We start from the raw sequence: 23,988 nt of genomic DNA on the forward strand, positions 1-23,988 counted from the left end.
TGTACTTAGTTACGTTCCACCACTGGAAAAAGGGGGGGACATTTTTGAGTCATGTCATCACGGAGGACATACAGCTGAGGACAACTCCTACCTCTTATTTGTGCACATTCTTTGTAACATACCTGCCAAGCCCATTATGACTTATTACAAAACTTCTATGCAGTCCTTCCAGAAAAATGCAGAGTTTTTTTGTGATTGTTGCGGGAGAAAATCCTTGATTATGCGGCACATTTTCTTTAAAAAAGCGATGGAGTATGGGGGATATTTATGCAATTTTATGCAATTTTATGCAATGAAATTGCGGGAACTTGCAAAATTTGCGGGAACTTGCAAAAACTGCGGTTTGATGAAAAAGAGAAAAAAAAGTGATTCCCCCAACACCCTGCTTTTCGATTACGTTCACGTCGCGTAATTACGTCACTTCATAATGTTCCTATGGCAACAAGGGAAAATGGCTGCTCTTGTGTGAAGTAAACGTTTTTCAACTTTCTGCTAAGAAAAATGTGAGTTTTTTGCAACGAAAATGCGGGGATTATGAAATCATGCAAGCCCCGCATATTTTGCGCGGAAATCGGCAATCTATGCGGCGAAAGTGCGGCATATTTGAAAAAATGCGGTTTTTCAGGAGGGACTTTCTATGGATGCACCAACTTTTTACCATTTCAACAGAGCAAGATTTTTTATATTTGTTCTCGTTTGTGGGATTTCCTATATGGAAATGATGAGTTTTAAGTGTCTCCAACCAGGCTAAATGCGGTGGTGATGGCGCAGTGGATCTGACACGTGCCTTTGGTGTGGGAGATCTGCGTTCAATTCCCACTGCGATACATCAACCAATGTGTCCCTGAGCAAGACCCTTAACCCATAGTTGCTCCAGAGGCGTGTGGCCTCTGATGTATATAGTATAGCAATTGTAAGTCGCTTTGGATTAAAGCATCAGCTAAATGTAATGTAAATGTAGTCTCACCTGATGGCAGTTAATTAGGAGCCACACCTGTGTCTGATTATCGGCTTTACTCATAACGAGGCGTGCGACTGGTTCTTGTTGCAGCCTGACTGTTATTTGTGTGAATAAATGTCTCTCTGTAGAAACTTTATTTGATATCTTTAGACAACCCTCTCACTTTGAACTGCAGTGTGCCATTTCAACTATGAAATTACAACATTGTCATCTACTTCTATCGCCTCTGATAGCTAGGTGACTTTTGATTCCCGCCAACTCCAACTCAGACGCCAGCACTCCTGTCGAGCCTCCTTGATGTTTAACAGATAAGTGCAGCTTTGGACGAATCAATCAAAAGGGCTGGGAGAGTTACCCGAGCTACAGTCTCACAGGCTTTCAGCTAAAACTGGGGGAGCTCCGCGCGTCAATCTGTCGCGGAGCGCGTCCCACAGAGCCGCTCTGTTATGAAACCTGTTTGGTGGACAAATTGTTACATGCCGCTAGTCATTTACCATCCGATTCATCCCTCTTTTCTGAAAATGCCAAATTCAGATTCTTTCCCTTACAACATTGCGGCTAAAAAGCAATTAGCTCCAATTTGGGAGCCATGTCTTACTGCCCAAAGGCCTTTTGGTTCTTTTGTGAACGCTGTCACAGAGTTGTGAATGGAGACAGGGAGAAGGGAACGGCATGTCACCTTGGCTCCAGCTATGGAGGCTAATGCTCTGTTTACTCTGCCCTGCCAATCAGCAGCCTTGTTCGTTGATATTCATTATCCAATTTTTAATTATCAAAGGAGAGCTAAATCCAAATGTGGTACATCACTAACCCTGATTATGACATAAGCCAGATTAACGTGTTTACTATATTTTAAGCCGAGGGTACAAATACTGTTCGGTCTACCTAGACCAAACTCTGAAAAAAAAAAAAACACAGAAAAATTCTTTTAGGAAACATTAATCAAACACTCTGTGCCCATTCACAGTGTCACATAAAAATAAATGTGTGGAAAAGAGTGAAGTGTGAACTACGAAGTGTGAAGGTACAGTACAGTAGCACAAAGTGGGAGGGAGAGATCAGTCCAGATGGAGTCAAACCAATGAATGTTGGCGGCAGGAGTCGTTGGGAGTCAATTTGCCACAAATGAGCATTTCTGAGGCTCCCTGTCCCTGAATTTGATTTTCAGGTCTTTGAAAAACAATGAAGATGAAAGTATTGTGCAAAAGAAAATTACAAGGGCCTTTAAAATCTAGGACAGTTACCCCCAACAAATCCAAAACGTAATAACGCAATATTTTGTCAAAATTCAGTTAAGATGTGGCCGGGTTGGCTCAGTGGGTAGAGCAGGCGCACATGTACTGAGAGGCTTATGCCTTGACGCAGACGTCCAGGGTTCGAGTCCGACCTGTGACGAAATCCTGCATGTCTTCCCCCCCTCTCTCTCTCCCCTTTCTCACCTAGCTGTCCTAAGGCGGAAAAGCCCAAAAAATAATCTTAATAAATATATATATATACACCAGAATCTGTTTGTTCTTTACATCTGTTTTACCATATTAAAATTAATATGCCATAAAAATGTGCAATTTTCCATAAAAACAACATGTAACACATGTGGGAACTACAAAAGAAGCACCCCACAGCTACACCTACATAAAGATAACTTACTGACTTTTTTCAACCCGTTTCCTGCGATTGAAAAAGAATTATTTTGATGTGCTGACATCTAATTCAAATAATTATACCACATTAATAAGCTAAATGTTATTATAATAGAGAAAAGGTAACACTGATAAACAAGTCCTGCTACTTGAGTACAGTATCTTCTGTTATCTGACATTCACTCATTTTTCCTTTTGGGGGATATTCATCCTAAAAAGCATAGAATTCAAGTTGGAGAACTTATATAGCTGTTACACACTTTTAGCTAAGCAGCATACACACTTCAAACCCTGTCGCTGTTTCCGTAGTTACTGCTGTCTGATTTTGCAAAATCTAAAATGAAAGTTTGATAGAAAAGGTTTTATATGAAACATTATGTTTAATAATTCACTCGACACAGTGAATAAAAGCTGAAGGTACGTCCATGAAGATGAGCCAAATGTTTACTTAGTTTATTTCAATTTTCATAAAGCGTCTAACTTTCTAAAGTTTAACATCATTAAACATCTCTGGTCATGATCATTGCTGAACATGATAATGTCATAACCTTGATATTGCAACACAAAAGCTATTATGGATGCATGAGCACATGATATCAATGCACAGATGGTGCATTGTCGGCATGCTAATGTAAGTGACATCCTGTAGTCGCATGTTGCTTTATATTCACGGTTGAGCTGCTCAGTCAATCAACTGACGCCATGTACCATCCAGTACCAGTCTGCCTATGTGCTATTGTGTCCATGTACAGGACTGGCTGCCCCAGTTAGACTACAAACAGAAACACATCATCAGTGAAAAGACAGGAACAGTATGTCTTGCTCATCAGAGTGCACAGCAAGTCAAAGGGCATCAAACTTTCCCATCCCGTCTACATCTTTCGGAGGCATTCATGTGTACGTGAAAACACAAACTAGACAAGGCACATTGTAAGTTCATGTGATGCTCTCTCACCCCTAAACGTTTACTGTGTACGAAAAGTTAATTTTAAAGGCGTCCATTTGACTCAGGATTTCACCTCTTGTCACGCAACTGTTTTTTCCACTGTTCTCATTGTGCTGTGGATAAAGAGTGCTGGCTACACAACATTTCTAAAATGTAAAAGAGGAGATGGGAGATGCACAAAAAGAGCGCTGTTGCTTCCTTTGACCGTTGCTGGGAGCTACGTTGTGGCCAGGCGGTGATATGAAAGAGCCTCTAACCTCTCCCGAGCTGGCATTACCATAAGTAAACCCCGCAAAGCACGTCATCGCTGAGGGCAAATATCAGGGTGGCACAGGTTCTCTCCTCTCAGGCAGGCAGGCAAACACAATCCCCAGCCTTATAGAAATCAAGGGAGGAACTCACACTCCAGAAACATTCTTTTTTTTTTTTTTTTTATATATACATAAAGCTAGTTTTCGGGAGTGTGGCATCATCATGCCACTTGCTGGATTTAGTTTAAATCCTGCTTGCCAGCTCCCGTAGTCTGTGCTCTCATCTTCTGTTGCTCTGCTTTTGAAAAGAAACCCAACACTTTTTCCATCCTCTGCCTCAAATGGTGTGAGGTTTCACGTGCCCTGAGGTCTTTTTAATGGTCAATGAAGCCACCAAAAGCCACACCTCCTCTTCCTCTCTCCATCGCCCTTATTATCACCCCTCTATGAGCTCTACTTTTCACTCCTCAATTTCTCCTTTCTTCCTCCCTCTCTCCGTCTTCTTCTCCTCTCCCAGGGTGGAATGTGGCTGTGTGGGCCAGTGTCGACTGTGGTCTTTCTGCTGTTGTAGCCAGCGCTCAGAGTCAACAGGACCCGAGCGCTGGCTGTAGCCGCCTGCCGCCGCGCTAAGTGAATAATTGCACTGTAAGACAACCGCTGCTTCACAGCTACACCACCGCACGCACCACTCGCACTTTACACACACACACACACTGTAGGCCAGAGAAAACTTTATGTCATTGTGGTGCATTCTGTAGCGATGGAGCAGCTCTAATAACTTTTACAAGATTTGTTACCCATTTAAAGGAAAACATGGTGCTCTGTGAGGTGGTACAATTACTGCTTGAAGCAGCTGTGTGATACAAGTGTACTCTGTTAATCACCTTTACTTACTGTATATATATATATATATATATAGAGCGCAACATTACAAAGTTCGTAACAGATAAAGGGCGATAAGATAACAGTAAAAGTGAAAGCAAAACGAATTAAAAGCCAATTTAAAATCAGATGTTGTAATTACCCTGCCTGCTGTGTTTTTGAAGTGGACGGGGGTGGGCAATTCATTTCTTGGAAAATACAGCAAATGACATTTAAATCGGACTCAAAAACCACCCAACGATTTATGGCCTCCTGTTAGTTGAAATGTGTTGGCTGCGTTTTTAACAAGCTAAAAGAGTTGTGTCATGAAAAACCACCGAAATATATCCTTTTTGTAGCATTAACCCAATAGAAGCAGATCAAAACTAGCATGTTATATAGTTGTGTTAGGCCCCAAAGTTTTTTGGGGGGGCACTTTTCACTTTATTACATAGAGACAGTGGATAGGCATGAAAGGGGGGAGAGAGATGGGGGATGACAGGCAGCAAAGGGGAGTAGGTCGGATTTGAACTTGCGCCGCTGCAGGACTCAGCCTACATGCTGCAAATGCTCTTACTGGGTGAGCTGGAGGCCACCCCTGGCCCAAAAGGTTTTATCAGCATTTACTATAAAAAAGATATTGCATGTGCAAGATTTGACATCTCTAAGACAGTGAGAAAGCCGAGGAGAGGTCTAATGTGTTTACTGTGTGTGTATCATCAGCATAACAGTGAAAAGAAATATTGCTTTGTGAATTACTTGACCCAGAGGTATCACGCAGATTGAAAACAATAAAGGGCCAATAATAGAGCCCTGGGGAACCCCCAAAAGTAATTGTTGCACTGCAAAAGGAGATGTTCCCAACTGACACAGCCCTCAAATATGATCTGTCAGAGGCATTTAGTTTTAATATGCAATCATCAAACAAATTAAAGGCAGCAGAAATGTCCAGCAACACAAAATAGTACAACAGCAAGCATCCGAGTGCTGCTGAATGCCTCATGAAACTGCATGCCTCTGATAAGATCTGAGTTAAATTTATATACTGTTCTTTTAAATTCTTTTGATATAGATATCTAATAATAACACTGTCAGTGTTAAAATTAAGTTTCTTAGGATGTTGCTCAACAAGAGCTGAGTTTAAACTACCCCTGAGGATCAGGAACTATTAAAACCTAATAAAACGCCAGGTGCTAAAATGTTTTTAAAAAAACTGTCTCACTCAAATGAACTCTTGAACCACCTACGCTTTGACTCTCTCTAACACTCTCATGTGGGGTATGCTGGGAGACCCTGACAGCCTAATGTGGATGTGATTAATGGTGTAGAGCTCTGATGCCATCTAAATGATGCTAGACGTGAGTCTGCATAGCAGCTACTGGATGTTTCAGTTGCAAGTGTTTGTGTGTAATCCTCTCTGAACGTGAGCCTGCATAGGAGAAAATAGACAGCTCTGCACTGCCAAAAACTAAATGTGTAAGCGTGTGTGTGTGTGTTTGTGTGTGATGTACCAGTCTTTCGCAGTGGGAAGTCATCCCGGGGGTTGTAGACACCCAGCACAGGGTGGTTGTAGGTGGACACACCAGTCTGTGGAGGCGAGCTCTGGTCCAGGGAGCTGTGCTGGGTTTTTCTATAGAACAAAAACACAGTATTAAAGATGCCACCAAGATCACAAAATGATGTGGCCACTCATAACTTAGTGGACATGTGACCGAATAAGTAATCCAAACAAAGTAACTAACTGTATGGCTGTCAAAGATCTGTCTGATTAACACATCATGCATATCCCTTGGCAAGGCTGCAGACATGTGCTGCCATCTGTTCACTGCCTACAGAATAAGGTGGTGTTTGTAGGCAAAGTTAAGCCGCGCTGGCTTCGGACCAAATGCATGTTCCTGAGCAGCGGATGTACACACTTATCTCTTCCAAAACTGAGGGGGCAGATGAGTCCAATGAGTGGAGCGAGAAAGGCATAGAAAAGAAGAGACAGGCAGATATAGAAAGAAAAAGTTTGCATCACTTTGAGCTGTTAAAAGTCAACACGTGTGGGTGTTTCACTGGGTCACACATCACGATTATGCAACGTTATTTCTTTGGTTAATGTATTTGCATGTTACGGTTTTAGTCTTTTTATTGTGCTAAATGAAATATATATAATCATGGACAACATCATTTGTAAATGATGTCCACTGCTCAACTATGATGTGAAAATATGTTAGGGTTGTGTCAGGCGATGCTTAAATTTTAGATTTAGATTTACATTTTTTGCTACTTTTTATAGCTGATAACTATATCAAAAGTTGTACTTTTTTACTCCACTACACTGATCTGACTGCTATTAGAAATTATTTTTCATACAAAACATATGATCAGCTTCTAATGCTAACTTGTAATGGAGTATTTTCAAAATGTTTGTATTACTACCTTTACTTAATACCTCCTGTACCTGCTTAGACAAGCAAGAAGTACACATCCTAAAGAAGAGATGGAGTATTTCATTCAGTCAACTTCCATTTAAAAACTGCAAAAGTAGGACATGACCACTATCAATTGGTTTGTATAACCATGTTTCCATATAACTCAGACAATGAAAGCACTTGACAGGCGACTACGAGAGCAAACAAAGGGGGATATAGCAAGTGTACACACCTGCAAAGGGTTCCAGAGACGCTACAAAAACATTCAAGGCCGAGCCTTAAGTGTAGGAGCCTCTATCATCAGGTTTCAATATCCTGCTCTCGTGTATGTGAATGTGTATGTGTGTGTAAGTGTATGTCTATATGTGTGTTGTGTGTGTGTGTGTGTGTGTGTATGTGTGTGTATGCGTATGTGTATACATGTGTGTGTGTGTGTGTGTGTGTGTGTGTGTGTGTATATGCGTGTGCGTGTGCATGTGTATTCCCATCTCTGTTTTATAACCCTGCTCAAGCCATCTCTCAGTCAGCCTCACACAGTGTGGCAGGTGAGGTAGAGGGGAAGCTAGCTGATAGATGAAGACACAATCCAATACATAATTCAGCTGCAGATACCATCTAAACTTATAATGATCTGCAGTTAGCTTCTACTGTTATTTGCTGCTTAAAATCATTCCAAAGAATTGGAATATAAAAACAGAATGCCATGACATTCCAACTGACAGGATTGATAGTGGCTTCTCAATGTGAGACAGGCGGTAGCTAGAGTTAAATCTAAATGCAGCTATACATCTCTGCGTTTCTTTTCTATCTCTCTTTGTTCAAACAATAACTGTCCCTCACCGGTACCAGTAGGGAGCGTCATTGTGGAGGCCTCCTTGGTTGAGGCTCCGCTGGGCCAGCGCCTTCTTCTTGTTCAGGACAAACTCCTGGAGCCGCATCTTCACCTCAGTACTCGCCACTGCACCTAAGGAGTGAAGATGTAGAAAGACTTGAGATACACGCCAACTGGCAGAAAAAAATAAAAACCCACAAATGTTTTAGGGGGCCAGAATTTGCCACAAGAACTGACTGAGTTATCATGGGCGGTTGGCACATGCCGTCTTGTAGTCTGCAGGTAAGATTCAAATGTCTCACCGTAATTATACTCAACACGTTTTTTTTGTTGTCGTTTTTTTTTTAACTCAAAATCATCATTTTATTTCCCTTCAGGTTGAAATAAATCAAAAGCTAAAAAGGAAACGGCTTCCAAAATTTGGCTGCACAGCGTGACTTTGTAAGCTTTAAGGTTTTTTAATGACAGCAATGTGGACAGTTTTTTAAATTTTGAGGGGGGGGGGCTTTATTACATGGTGGACACTACACTACAATGTCAGTTGATGCATAAAAGAATAGTCGATTAGTCAACTAATCAAATACAAATAACATTCTCTGGGATTCAGCTACTCCAGTGTGAGAAATTGGTACTTTTTAATATAATTGTAAATTAATTCTTTGGTGTCTGCCACAAACACAGCAAACACACAGAGTTCCCCAACACACACACACACACACACACACACACACACACATGTGATGCAGCCTCAATCTGTAACCACTTTCCACATAGTGTGTAAACTGCTCTCAAGGACTCCTGTCCACTCGCTTTCAATGAACTGTTGAGAGACGTCCAGCAGGCAGTGGTAATAACTTGGCATAGCCTCCACCAAGGCCACCAGCTAATACAGCTCGTTTACCACAGTAAATACACAGGTTCTCCAAGTAAAATGGAAATGCACACACACACACACACACACACACACACACACACACACACACACACACACACACACACACACACACACACACACACACACACACACACACTGTGAATACTGATCTCAACGGTCCTTTCAACCAAGAAGCATTTTAGAATTAAGAGTTTTTGCTTAGCAGTTCAGACCCCCATCGGATGCCACCAAACAGGTGAGGAACTAAACCCTTTTGGGGACAGGGGGGGGCATGCTCCTTATGAGGTCATAAGGAGCAAGGTTACTTCCCCTTTCTCTGCTTTGCCCGCCCAGAGAATTTGGCCCACCCATGAGAGAGAGACATCATGGCTTTCAAACGAGCAAAGTGGCAGTTGGTCAAGCCCCCCCCCCTCTCCTCCTCCTCAACAGCTACAGACACAGAAATGGCACATCCTAAGTAAAGCTCATTGTGGGACTGGCTCTAGTGGCTGTAATTCTGCACCAAGGCTGAATTTCGGTAAAGAGACTTCAGATACAGTATTAGGGGACCACTAAGGTCAATATAAAAGAGACTTCAGATACAGTATTAGGGGACCACTAAGGTCTAAAGAGACTTCAGATACAGTATTAGGGGACCACTAAGGTCAATATAAAAGAGACTTCAGATACAGTATTAGGGGACCACTAAGGTCTAAAGAGACTTCAGATACAGTATTAGGGGACCACTAAGGTCTATATAAAAGAGACTTCAGATACAGTATTAGGGGACCACTAAGGTCTAAAGAGACTTCAGATACAGTATTAGGGGACCACTAAGGCCTATATAAAAGAGACTTCAGATACAGTATTAGGGGACCACTAAGGTCTATATAAAAGAGACTTCAGATACAGTATTAGGGGACCACTAAGGTCTATATAAAAGAGACTTCAGATACAGTATTAGGGGACCACTAAGGTCTATATAAAAGAGACTTCAGATACAGTATTAGGGGACCACTAAGGTCTATATAAAAGAGACTTCAGATACAGTATTAGGGGACCACTAAGGTCTATATAAAAGAGACTTCAGATACAGTATTGGGGACCACTAAGGCCTATATAAAAGAGACTTCAGATACAGTATTAGGGGACCACTAAGGTCTATATAAAAGAGACTTCAGATACAGTATTAGGGGACCACTAAGGTCTATATAAAAGAGACTTCAGATACAGTATTAGGGGACCACTAAGGTCTATATAAAAGAGACTTCAGATACAGTATTAGGGGACCACTAAGGTCTATATAAAAGAGACTTCAGATACAGTATTAGGGGACCACTAAGGTCTATATAAAAGAGACTTCAGATACAGTATTAGGGGACCACTAAGGTCTATATAAAAGAGACTTCAGATACAGTATTAGGGGACCACTAAGGTCTATATAAAAGCATCGAAAGAGCACCATGTCATGGGACCTTTAACAGTGACAGTGGAGTTGCTTCTTATTTTTACAGATATCTTTCCCAACAAGAGGAGTGAACATTTTTACAGTATTTTCTGCTACTTTTTTTCCTCTTGTTTTCTTTCCTCCAATATTTGCTGCTGCTCTTTAGGTGGCAATGTGTGAATGCATGTTGCACAAAGGGTGAGACCAAACAAAAACCTTACTATCTAAATAAAAAAAACTGGTTTTAGTTGGTTTCTGTTCCAAAGGGTGTCTTAGCTTTGGATTTAGTGCTTCTTTAATATACCATCTTGTTTCAGTAATGTATGTGCAACTTACTCTCCTGTCCCCTCTCCTTGTTCTTCAGCAGCAGCAGCTTCTGCTCCCTCTGCTGCTTCTCCAGCTCCTGCTCCAGACGGTGGTTCTCCATCTTCCTCTGGTGCTCCAGCAGCTCCTGCTGGTGCTTCAATGCCAGAAGCTCTTGCTGCTGCTGTAGAAGAAATATCAGAATCAGGTCAGCAAAAAACCTCCAACACCCAGCCATATATTTTATTATTATGTTTTATTTTTTTGCAAACCCTAAGCTGTCCTAGCTGCGACATTAAAACCACTTCCATCAAGATAACTTGTCGTTTTCTGATCTAAATGTCATTCATTCGTTACTTTCTGGTCTTTAAACGTCTATTTACATTCCGGGTCTGCTTAAGTTGCCATCGGAAATCATCAAGTCTGACAGCTGTTTGAGGCAATAAAACTAGATCTTTGCAATTCTATAAAAAAAACCTCAGGCCACAAGCTTAAGCGTTTGAATGCATATAAACAATATAACTGAGGATGAGGCTATAGCAAGACACATCAACCAATCTGCTCGCTTTCTTATCGTGCCAGAAACGAGCGAGAAGAGCATCTGTTAAATGCTGTCGATGCGAAAACCTGTCTTCCTCAGGCCTTTGTACTGAGAGGGGCAAAGCCGACTGTGGCTTGGTTTGTAACCAAAAAGGTCAAAAGTAAAAATTTGCATACCAGCCAAAATGTGCTCCCAAACACCTATTTGTCTCATTCAAGCGTCCTTTAATGAGACCGAGAACTCACAGTGGATAGGAGCATCAATTAAATGCTACAAATGCACACCGACAGCTGCTTTCACCTTCTTCGGAGCCCTAATACATGTCTCTGACCTAAGGCCCCAAACCAAGTCCTAATTTCTCTTTAATGTCTCTGTAATATACAATAAATAGGCAAGCTGTCTGTGCTTGCACTCAGCCAGCTCCATAATGACCTCTTTCTGACGTGCCAAGGAAACGACACTCTGCCCTCTTCTTCCCCTTATCATCACACACCGAACGGCAATATTTGATCGGTTTACCGTAACTGCATGTAATCAACTTCTCATCACACAGTAAATAGGCGCTCAGTAGCCGGGACATGCTATTCTGTTTACCCTGAGGGCAAATCAAATGTTTGAGATGCAGTCTGTGAATAAATTAGCGTCTGAACGTGAGAGGAAGGTGAGGCGGGGCGGGTGAGAAAAGCACATGGGCTCTCTGGCTTGCTTCCAGCCCCGCCTGCCTTCATCCTTTTTTATTTTTTTATTTTTTGCCCTTCAATCAACGTTGGGCATAGGGGATTGAGTGGGTGGGAAGGCTCAAAGTAACCTCCCCACCCACATACACACGCACAAACACACACACCTAAAGCCCCTGTGGCTCAACAAACCAGAGACGTACACACAGAATTTCCCTTCTGACTAATGCTGTGGGGAGCTTCGAGATGGCTCTCGCATTGGAGTGAGTGTGTGTGTCTATGCAAGTGTGTGTGTGTGTGTGGCTGCCCCTAATGTGGAAGCAAACTGGGCATGCGTGTGACTGTGTGTTTGCTGACATTTGAGAGGATGTGTATGTTTTAATGCCTGTATGCCAGCGTGTGTGCGTGTGTGTGTGTGTTGGTGTCCACAGGGGCTGTGAATGGGGCCGATTGAGGCCGGGCCTCCCTGCTCCGGCTGTGCGTCACTGGCCTACACCTGAGTGGTCCTGCAGCCCCACCACAGGCCAGACGGCCTTCATTCAGCATCACTCATCCATCAACATCGCAAGACGACCCAACGGAGGGGACTAAACTGTCCCACGAGGGGGAAAGCACGGCCGATAACACAGTCCATAAATACTATTGAGTACAATGTGAAATGTGCACCAAGCATCTGCAAAAGGCTTTTTCATTACAGATGGTCCGTAGAAGAGGAAAGAAGAAGAAGAAAGGAAAAAAAAAGAAGGAAAAAATGAAGGGAGACAGGAAGGGGGAAAAAGAGAGCAGAAGAAAAGAAGGAAGAGAGGAAGGACATAAAAAATATATTGGGGAGAGAAGAGAGGAAAGGACACAAAGAGAGCAACTAAAAGAGAACGAGAGGAAGGGTGAGCGCAAAGTAGAAAGTGTGGAAAGGAGGACAAGAGGACAGTTAGGGAAGGAAGAAATAGAGGAAAGAAACAGCAAGGCAAAGGACACACAGTAGAAGGAAGGAAGGGAGGACAGGAAAATGAGGGAATAGGAGCTGGAAGATAAGAAAGAAAGGAGTAGAGCTGCAAAGATGAATCGGTTAATCGATTAGTTGTCAACTATTAAATTAATCGCCAACTATTTTGATAGTCAATTGATCGGTTTGAGTCATTTTTAGTGAAAAAAAGTCTGTTTCCAGCTTCTTAAATGTGAATATTTTCTCGTTTCTTCACTTCTTCATGACAGTAAACGGAATATCTTTGAGTTGTGGACGAAACGAGACATTTGAAGACGTCGTCACGGGCTTTGGGACACACTGACCGTCATTTTCTGACACTTTATAGACCAAACAAGTCATTGATTTAATTGATTAATCGATTAATCGACAATGAAAAGAATTGTCAGTTGCAGCCCTAGAAAGGAGACAAAAAAAAAAAAAAAAAAAGGAAGGGAGGAGAGAAGAAAGACAGAAAGGCAGTAAGAAAAAAAACGAGGAAAGAAAGAAGACAGGAAGTAATGAAGGAGCAGAAAAATGAAGAAGAAGAAAAATAGGTGGGGGAAAGGGGGGGGGTAGAAGAGAAGAAAGAAGACAGGAAGAGAGAAAAGAAGTAAATGAGCAGGAGGGGAAGGAAGGAAAGAAGGAAGTGAAGAAAGAAGGAACACAGGAAGGAAGGGAGAAGAAGACGGACGGAAAGAAAGACAGTACGGAAGGAAGAGAGGAAAGAAGAAAAAGACTGGAGGAAAGCACGCTGGAAGAAGAAAGAGAGTACGTACGAATAAAAGGAATAAGAGAAAGACCAGTCCAGTGCGAATCAAGTTTGCACACGAGGAACTGAAATCACTACATCCCAATCTCCTATTCTCCTGCCCCGACAATCCATTTTTAGACAATTTCTTCTAAGTCCTGAAAAAGTAGTTCAGCTGAATCTGCGTGTGTTACAATTCACATTACAGCGGTAATGTTCTAAAAAAGAACAAACACTGGAATATTTTTATATGACACTTGAGCCCCACAGGAGCTCTCCGGTGCTCTCGGGGGGAGGGGGGGCCCTGATGTATTAGAGACTCGGAGTGTGGGCGTGCTGATCTAGATTCACTTTGTATTTCCAGGTCACTACGATATGGGCGTGTGATCCCGGCTTCATCGGCTATATGGCACGCGCTGCTCGCCGTGGAAAGCAAGTCCGACTCGCAGTGCGCCGAGAGAGTCAAACGCTTGCCTTTCATGTTACAATGCACTCCTGAACATTAGAGCATGTGTTACTGGATGCTGATATTTAAAGGAAGGCTACAACAGGGCCGGGTGCATAAAGGCTGTTTTATGCTTCTGCGTATGGCTGGGCCAAATGCAGAAAATCTAATTTCATGATATTTTTTGACCAAATATCTCGATATCGATGCAGAGACGATATTGTAGTGTTGACTATTGGTGCTTTCACAAAATGAGATTTTTGATAAATAATCATCAGTAATGTGGATGCAATGACTAAGTGGGTAAAAGCAAATAATAGAACAGCTACAACAGTCTGGTAAGTTCAGAAAAGTACATCACTTTACTGTAATGCAGCCTTTAAAACCAGGAAAAGACAACACTTGTGCCATATTACGATATCCAAAATCTAAGACGATATCTAGTCTCATATCACGATATCGATATAATATCGATATATTGCCCAGCTCTACGTACCCCCGCAGACCCCTCTGCTCCGAGCCCTCCGCCGTAGCTCGACGTGCACCTCGATAAATGTGTACCTTCGCGTCGAGGCGACGCAGATCGCAAGGACTGTGATTGGTCACCTGGTCCTGTGTGTTGATGGTCGGCGTTTCAAGCAGCCTACTGTGGGGAGTAGCAACACGCTAGTTCACTGACATCAGCTTTGCAAATAAACTCAAGACATATTTGGGTTACAATGACCGGGGGGTTGTCCGTTTGTAAAGTGTCTATACGTCAGTAACGTTTTGAAATTAGCACTGGCAGACACATCGCAAATAACCTCAGACTTATCACAACCCCGCGTTACGGTGGTGAAATGCGACCCCGACGCAGAACTCCGAAAGGGTCACGACGCCGTAGTAGCGATGGCGTAGCTACGGCGTGGAGTTAACGCAGAAGCATAAAACAGCCTTAAGGGTTTAGTTATGTAATGCACCTAACCCTGAACATCAGCGCTAATCTCTGGCTCTAAACACACCCTCGTATTGCTGTTATCTATGGCTGAAGTGCCTCCTTGTTCTCTGCTCCCTCTTTACACAGAGCAAAATGATTTAAAGCTGGCGGAGCTGCTCTCGGTGGCTGGGTTCAGTCTGTTAATGAAGAGAACCTAGACTGAATCAAGAGCTGCCTCTGCTTTGTTTAGTAAAGTTCCAAATAGGATTGGGCTGCAAGCCTGCTGCTGTGATTTAGGACCGCTTACTCTCGATCGTTTTTTGCGCTACTTGAATTGTATTGCTTTATGTAAATGGTTGGTTGCTGTGGGTCTACAGCTTTAACTTTGAATAAGGAGGCCACGTTTACTCGCCGCACTCAATCTTTGAGAAGGCGGACATGCTGCATGTCCACAGCAATCATTTTAGTCAAAATTAAGGACATATATGTGTGTTAAACAAACATTTGGCCTTGAATCGTCTCTTGCATGTCACTCTGTACAAAGTGACAAAGTTAACAAAAAAAAAGTTCTGCCTTTAAAATGTAACTTATGTAAAAGTGTTAAAATGCAAAAAAAATATACTTAAAGTACTCATTATGCAGAATGGCACATTGCATAATAATGACATATACTATTATAATTATGGATGCATTCATGATGCAGCTGGGACTAAATCTACAATAACACATCATGTTTTATTGGTTGATTATTTTCTTTTTTGTATCAATAATCTAGATCTGCAAAGTAACTACAGCTGTCAAATAAATACAGTGGCATTCAAAAAGCACAGTATTTGCCTTGCAAACTGTAGTGTACAAAAAGAAAGCCACATTGAAATGGAAATCCTTGTACGAGTGCCCTCAAAATGACAAAAGGCCTAGGGAGTAAATGCGCTTGAATGCATCCCGCCGCCGTTCATGTAAACTAACCCTTCCGAAATGTAAACAGTATACCTTGATGTGTTCCTGGAGCTGGGCCTCGTGCTGGCGGGACAGCTGCTCGTGCTGCCGCTGGAACTCGGCGATGAGGATCTGCCGCTGGATCTGCTGCTTCTGCTTCAGGGTCAGCAGCTCCTGCTGCAGCTGCTGCTCGCGCACCGAGGCCCCCACCACGCCGCCACCGCCGCCGCCGCCGCCGGCCGGGCCTGGACTGGACGGGGAGAGCGAGGACACTTGCTGCTGCTGCTGGTGATGGTCCACGCGCAGGTCCATGGGAATGGCGGCTGGAGGGAGACGCAGGGGCAGCGCCGAGTTGATGTCCACTGAAGGGACGAAGGGGAGACAGAGAGAAGTTGGAACAGCGGTACAATCACACAGTGCGCCTGTATGCTCTTGGATGTTGGGTCGGCCCCTCTGGCTGCGTATTAAATGCTGGGGTGTTTTATAGGGCCGGGACCATATGCTTTTGTCCTGATTCGATTCTTTCACGATGCATGGGTGCCGATTCCGTTTGTATCGCGATTCTAAAAGTATTGCGATTTACTTTTCCTTCTTTATTGTAGATACAGTATTAGGGGACCACTAAGGTCTATATAAAAGAGACTTCAGATACAGTATTAGGGGACCACTAAGGTCTATATAAAAGAGACTTCAGATACAGTATTAGGGGACCACTAAGGTCTATATAAAAGAGACTTCAGATACAGTATTAGGGGACCACTAAGGTCTATATAAAAGAGACTTCAGATACAGTATTAGGGGACCACTAAGGTCTATATAAAAGAGACTTCAGATACAGTATTAGGGGACCACTAAGGTCTATATAAAAGAGACTTCAGATACAGTATTAGGGGACCACTAAGGTCTATATAAAAGAGACTTCAGATACAGTATTAGGGGACCACTAAGGTCTATATAAAAGAGACTTCAGATACAGTATTAGGGGACCACTAAGGTCTATATAAAAGAGACTTCAGATACAGTATTAGGGGACCACTAAGGTCTATATAAAAGCATCTAAAGAGCACTATGTCATGGGACCTTTAACACAAACAAAAGTTGAATAATAAACTTCTAGAGGCAATATATCATGCAACATTTCTAAAAACTACTATGACCACTTGTTCCCTAAGAAGAATGCACATCACATGTCAGTCCGACATTTATTTAATTTGTAAAAAAGTATTTTCGGCATTTTCTGCTTTTGCTGGAATCGGAAATGATGTAGTCGCTGTCAGCGTTCCCGTATAAACAGAAAATATTTAGGTGAATCATTGGAAAAAAAGGAATACATAAAAAATATCACACGATATCGGATTTTCTTTCCCACCCCCTAGTGAGACAGAACCGAAACATACCGCAAAGCTACACATCACTGTAACGTGATTCTACAAGGCACCTTTAGGTGTTTACGGAGTTAGTTAGTAAAACTGCAAGGGGAGGCTGAATTGGATTAAATCAGAGCTCTTCAAAATGTTATTTAATTCCCTGCTCAGGAATGCAGGTATGAGCGTTCTAAAAAGAGACCTGTTGGCACCAAACTGCAGCGTCATCTGGCGCCAGTTTTAGCATCCACTTCTGAAGCATCAAAAGGCTTTCAAAAGGGACTCAAAGCTTTGTGGTTCTAATTCACACCTTCTCTAATGTTGACCAGCTTTTCTGCAACTTCGGTGAAAGAAATACATAGCTGTACAAACACTACGGTGTGCAAATGTATTTTAAAATAAGCTTTCAATGAGAGCTGTAATCGGGCCTTAAAAGTTAGGCCCAAATTCGGCCCGTTTACAGCCCGACAGGGATGTAGCACAAAATTCTGGGCCCTGTAGAAAGGTATTCTCTATGGGCCCCTCCCCGCATCCACAGCTATTCATTCTAGCATCTTTTTGGGCCCTTCTCACATGAGGGCCCTGGGTACTCAGTCCCCCCCCCTAGTCCGACGCCCCTGCAGCCCGACATTATTCAAATGTGCGCACGCACACAGCTCTTTCGAATGAGTCATTTATACATTTTTTAACATAATTCATTCATGACTAACGTGGGCTATGAGGCCACTTGGAAGTTGGAACAAAGAAATAAAATGAGTCCTCCAGAGGCCAGCCTCCGTTTCACCTCCTCAGCATCCATTTTCGCGCTAATCGCAATGATGCAAAACGCATCACCTGACCGCTCATTTACCACACAACCCGGAGCGCAAGCCCGAGCCCGAGCCCGAGCCCGAGCCCGTGTAAAATTATAGAAATTAAGACCGAACCCGACCCGAACCAGGCAAAGATCTTCAGCTCTATTTTCAACTGACAGTATTTAAGGGTAAAGGATGAAAAACTGCTCTCAAACTGTAGCCAATAGGCTCACTTAGACACACAAACAGCGACATTAGAGTGATAAATCAAATTAGCAGAGTTTCACCACGATAATAAAACACCTTCATGGCCGTGGGCAACATAACAGATGCCTGTAATTGAGAAGTATCGACTGTTATTTGTACCAGCGATAACAGTCTAAAAGGTCTAAATATTTAGCACCTGTCAAAAGTATCTGTACAATGTTGGATCAGCTGGCGCTGATATACACATACAGTACATGCTGGTGGTGTGGTGCTCACAGCAGCTTCAAGTCCCCCCGTGTTGGTGACCATCTTCCATGTTTGAAATCCTAGCGTTTTTCAATAGCTACCCCCTGATCTTTTTTTTTTTTTTGAAAAAGAGGTGATGACAGAAACTTCTTATGGGAATCCATAAAGCTTCCGATTTAGCAATGAAAAAGTGACATTGATGCCTTTTTCTATACACCACATACACACACACACACACACACACACACACACACACTGACGCTGCAGTTACACATGAAGCCTGGCGACATCTCACAAAGATTGCATTGACCTGAAGCGAGGTGCGGACCTTGAGCCGGGGCCAGCCACCCACAAATCACTGCACAGGAAGCCTTCCAATCACGCGGCTTCCTCCCCATTAAATCTGAATAAATAGGAGTCGATTGGCTGATTATTTACCTACATGTTTACAGAGAGCGCGGCGAGAGCCAGAGATACTCGCCTGGATACTATGTGTTAATAAAGAGGCAAACACGCCATCACTGGCACACTTAATGGCATGGTCCAGAGCCACACGCATGCCCGCAGACGCACAGCAGATACACTTTATACAGTCACTTAATAAATACACGGCGATTATCCAGCGGCAAATTTACACTTTGAAGCATGTATGCCTAAAACCCGGAGAGATTTCGCACGATATATTTTTAGGATGTCACACTTGCACTCGGTCCTTGGACAAAAATCACACAATTTGAAGTGTGAAAGTGCCTTTTAGGAAAGCTTCAATGATCATAAATACACTCGTTAAATAGCCACTCAGGCCCGCTACGACAAACTGATTTGAGAGAATTCTGACAAAAACACAGACACAGCTCTCTTGCTAGAAGCATTTTGTACTGGAAAATCGCCGGTACCTTTTTCCACTTCAAGTTTAGAGACGGGGGACCAAGTATCCGGCATCTGTTGGGCCGTCAAATTGACCTATGATACACAATTCTCTGCGACGCGCTAAGTCTGAAAAATAAAGGCGTAGGGCATACATACAGCAGCAGATCGTTTAAATGTAAACAGTCTTTTTTACTACTTAACTTCTGAACATCACCCTCACTGCAGACGCACTGTAACTGTGCGCGTCGCCTTTAAAAACCCCACCGCGGCGGAGGTGCACATGCTCCGCCTGTTTCACCCCGCTACATCCTGCACCGGAGAACAGAGCAGCAACATGAAACGGGTAACTGAGGACCGCGCCCCGTCATGGGTGGAGGAGAAACAACATGTGACCCAGTCGTCGGCACCTAGTCTACTCTCCGTTGCTACCAGGCGAGGAAAAATCAGTCCATCTGTTTGGACCCGGAGGACATGAGGTTTGACATTTCACCCGTCATAAGAGGCCTTCTTTCATTCCGCTTGTCTCCCTCTTATTTCCACTATTCATTTCCTTCCATGAAAAAGAGCCTGAAGCTTATTGCCATTTGTGAATCTGACTAACAAGGTACCCGATATTTAATTCACTCAAGCTTTTTTGGCTGTTCTCTCTGGCCCTCGGTCAGCTTTAGAGGCGACGACGGTTACAGTTTGGCAGTTGAAGAGACGAGAAGGGAAGGAGACAGGGGGCTCGTTAGTAAAGACACAAAAGTCTGCATCAAAAACACGAAAAAGGGGAGTTTTTTACAGCGAGATGTTGGATCTTGAAAACAATCTAAATTATAGAAAACTTCTCATTTACAGTGACAGTTTTATTTTTTTATTTTTTTTTTTGAGTTTTTAAGTTGCTTTACTCAGTAACTTCTACTGCTACCTGGATCTGTATGAGTCACCATGCAGTTTGAGAGCCTGAGTCAACGTCTGGCTGACAAAAGGAACTGAGAGAGCAAGGAGACCAGTATGGCTAAGTTTACACGGAACATTATTTTGGGACCAAAGTGTAAACGCACTGTACTGAGCAAAAAAAGCAATATTAGTTTAAAACGTAGAATAATTTAAAGAGCAAGTCAATTATTTATCAAAGAGGCTTTAGAAAAGGGAAATAAAGAAAGACAGGACAGGGGAGATGTGACAGGAAACTGCACTTGTCAAAGCGTTGCGGCTCCAATCGTGGCCAACGCAAATCCATAACTCAATACGCACAAACGCTCTCCCCGTACAGAATGTTCTCCTACAGATATTGAGTCCCTGACACAACACAAACAGCCTCTACCTATTGATAGTGACGCATACGCACAAACAGACCTCACACGGCATCTCTGTCACCCCGGCAGCGCTAATTGCTCGCCACGCAAATAGAGGGAGACGCAGAAAGAGAGACCGAGAGAGAGGTGGGAATCGTGGTGGTGTCGTTAAACGTACCCATCAGTGCTCTCCTCCTCCTCCTCCTCCTCCTCCTCCTGTTTTCAGCAGCCTCCTCTTCTCCTTATCACTGCACCTCCTCCTCCCTTTTCCTTCAGTCTCTTACAGGGAATGACAGTACGCTCCCTTCATCTGACTTCTTCTCTTGCTCTTCACCTCTGTCACTTTTTGCTCTTCGTTCGGCCCCTCTCCTCCTGTTTAACATGGTGGGCGTCTCTCTACTCTCTCACCCCCCCCCCCCCCCTCTCTCTCTCTCTCTCTCTCTCCTCCCTCGTTTGCCCAGTGGTGATATCACAGGGCAGTCTCAGGCATGCAGCCTGTTTATTCTGCAGCCCTCTGCTTTTCCAGGAACCAACGTCACACACACACACACATACACACACACACACACACAGCACTCTCTCACTCACTCTGTCTCTCTCTCTCTCTCTCTCCTCACCCTCTCGGCTCTTTTCCCCCGCTCGACCTGCTTTCCTCGCTTCTAAGGCCAAGGAAAACCCTCCACGCCGGTCGTAGTGCATTGAATATCTCTGGCTCCTTCTTCCACTCAATTGCAGGCGGCCCCTTCGGCTGCGTGTCTCCTTTGCCCCCTTGCTCTTTTTCTCTCTCTCTCTCTCTCTCTCTCTCTCTCTCTCTCTCTCTCTTTCTCTCTCATGTGGTTAAATACCGTGTGCTCAAATTCCAGGACTGGAATTGGCCTGCATTTCCCAAACAAATAAGACCACAAGATGGTTTCAGGTGAAGATGAGTGATGAGTGAGGACACCCCCCCCCTCCCGCACTGAGGCTCCTCAGATATTTAAATACTGGAGGATCATAATATAAGAAATATTAGATCGTTGTGTTTCTTTTTAAACCCAATTATGATTGATTGATGATTGACTGATTGTCATCTCAGCCTTTGCTACAGTAGTCTTGAATGCCATTATTGCAGTATGGGTCTTTTATTTTGACATTTTGTTGCTTGTAACTCACAAAAGTTTTGTTTAAGTGTGTGTGTGTGTGTGTGTGTGTGTGTGTGTGTGTGTGTGTGTGTGTGTGTGTGTGTGTGTGTGTGTGTGTGTGTGTGTGTGTGTGTGTGTGTTCTTTAGGACAGACGTGTTTTCATGTGTATTTTTGGCTCTTGTTAGGTGATTGTTGTGTGCCGATTTGGTGAAATTGGGCGTTACGCCTTTTCTTTGTACTTTTTTTTAAAAATGTGTAAGAGTTTGCTGATTTTTTTCTTGTCTTGATTTATAATGAAAGAGCGTGTTTGGCTTTTGCACCGTTAGCTGGACACATTTAAAATTTGAATGTGCATCTTTCGCCATTTTTGGACCAAACCAATTAAGTAATCGAGAAAATAATGAGGGTATTCATCAATTGATCAATCATAGGATAATCATCATTGACTGCAGGCCTACCAACAGGCACATGTAGTGATTAAAATGCACTACAGTTGCGGTATACAGTAGATTCCCTCAGAAGTGAAAACACACACACACACACACACACACACACACACACAACAGAGATAACCTCTGATATCAGCACTTTTGTGTACAAGCAGTGACGTCGAACGCATACCTTAGTTTACTGATGGGTGCCAGATAGAAGACAATATGGCGTCAAAACCAAAACAATGGCAAACGCGTGCCGTCTGGAGGGGAGCGCAAAGAAGCTTCCCAGAGTCTTACGCGACGGACAGCCTCGCAGGGACGTCGGTTCAATTCCAGTTTGTCAAACTGAAAGTGTGTCCTCTAAAGTTTCCTGTAGAATCTGAAGCAGAAGCAAAGTGTCCCCACTAGGGCTGGGCGATATGGAGAAAATCAAATATCATGATATTTTTGACCAAATCCCTCGATATCGATACCGCAACGGTATTGTAGTGTTGACTATTGGTGCTTTCGCAAAATATTTACACAATGAGATTTGTGATAAATAATCATCAGTAATGTGGATATAATGACTAAGTGGGTAAAGGCAAATAATAGAACAGCCACAACAGTCTGGTAAGTTCAGACAATGACATCACTTTACTGTAATGCAGCCTTTAAAACCAGGAAAAGACAAAACTTATGTCATATCACGATATCCAAAATGTAAGACGATATCTAGTCTCATATCCCGATATCGATATAATATCGATATATTGCCCAGCTCTAGTCCCCACGTCTGCTCCTATTCTCTCCTTTTCTTTGAGCATTTCAAATTTTCCTTCAGTTTGAACTATTTTTTTTTGAAAGCACGAGAGGGAATCTCCGCGACAGTTGCGCTTAAGCCACGATTTGAACGTCTCTCCATCCCTGTGTATTTATGACATTACTACAGGTTATTCCATCTCTTTGGAGGCTTTTTCGTCCGTTAAGCTGAACCTTTACTCCTTCCCTTCCTCTCAGCAGGTTCCTCTTCTCACTACCCTCCATCCTCCTCCTCCTTCTTCTTCTTCTTGCCCTATCCTCCGGCCCTGCTCTGCGTCCTTCCCCGTTCAGTGGCTTCCTCCCACCTTTCTTCCCTCCATCTCCCCCCCCCCGCAACAAATCACAATCTGTTTACAGCCCCTCGGGCATGCTCCTCAATTCTTTTGGCTCCGATTGCAGATCTATTTATACCAGACGATGCAAAGGGCTGGCGTCTCTGATTTGAGACTCGGTTCGCCGAGTGTATATCGCACGGTCCGACTGCCTGAGCTCCACACTCCTTAGGCTTAATAGATGTCATACTGAGCTGAGCAGAGCAGCCTCAGTAAAATGTGGCTGAGATCCTCTTTTTTTTTTTTTTACAGCATCCAAAGAGATTACAAAGAAGAGGAGATATTTTGCACAGGGTTTCAGTGTGCATTTAGCAGCAGGGCGAGATGAGAGGCAACAAGTAGCACATCTGTTGATGGTGGAAAATAGCTGCGGTCGGCTTACTGATTGGTCTCGGAGGGTGGGTTGCGTGGACATCCGCCTTCGTTACTTTCTCCCGCCCGACTCTCTCAGCTGCTGCGAATTAGAGCGTTGGCTCGGCGCAAACTCGCGGCGATGGCCATGGTTATACGCTTGCGGCAAAGTCCGACTGTGATCACTGTGACCTCTTTAAAAAACACAACTCTGACTAGGCTAGAGAAAGGGAACAGGGAGGGCGTGACGGAGGGCCGTGCAGGCAGCAAGTCTTGTTTTGCCAAAAAAAAAAAAAAAGCAAGCTCCGGCTTGTCGCGGTCTCTATGACATCGAGAGGAAGGAGACGGGTGAGTGCGAGGCAGAGACATAAACACGTGAGACGTAGAGAGAGGGACCGACGTGTGAAGGATGAGGTGCGGTACAT

The 23,988-nt window shown here is 43.4% G+C and overlaps 1 protein-coding gene across 5 annotated transcripts in view; it reads right to left on the bottom strand.

The window, feature by feature from the left end:
• The window catches only part of LOC120554133 (histone deacetylase 4-like), a 66,061-nt gene that overhangs the window by 22,120 nt on the left and 19,953 nt on the right, over positions 1 to 23,988 (bottom strand). For all 5 annotated transcript variants that reach the window (XM_039792766.1, XM_039792765.1, XM_039792762.1 and 2 more), the window contains 4 exons: positions 15,817 to 16,124; positions 10,566 to 10,716; positions 7,917 to 8,040; positions 6,171 to 6,289 (listed from right to left, as the gene is read on the bottom strand). In XM_039792766.1, coding sequence (XP_039648700.1) covers positions 6,171 to 6,289; positions 7,917 to 8,040; positions 10,566 to 10,716; positions 15,817 to 16,124 — 702 coding nt within the window. The remainder of the gene's footprint in view (positions 1 to 6,170; positions 6,290 to 7,916; positions 8,041 to 10,565; positions 10,717 to 15,816; positions 16,125 to 23,988) is intronic.

The sequence above is a fragment of the Perca fluviatilis genome, chromosome 24, assembly GCF_010015445.1.
Source record: "Perca fluviatilis chromosome 24, GENO_Pfluv_1.0, whole genome shotgun sequence".
In the NCBI taxonomy this organism is placed as follows: Eukaryota; Metazoa; Chordata; class Actinopteri; order Perciformes; family Percidae; genus Perca; species Perca fluviatilis.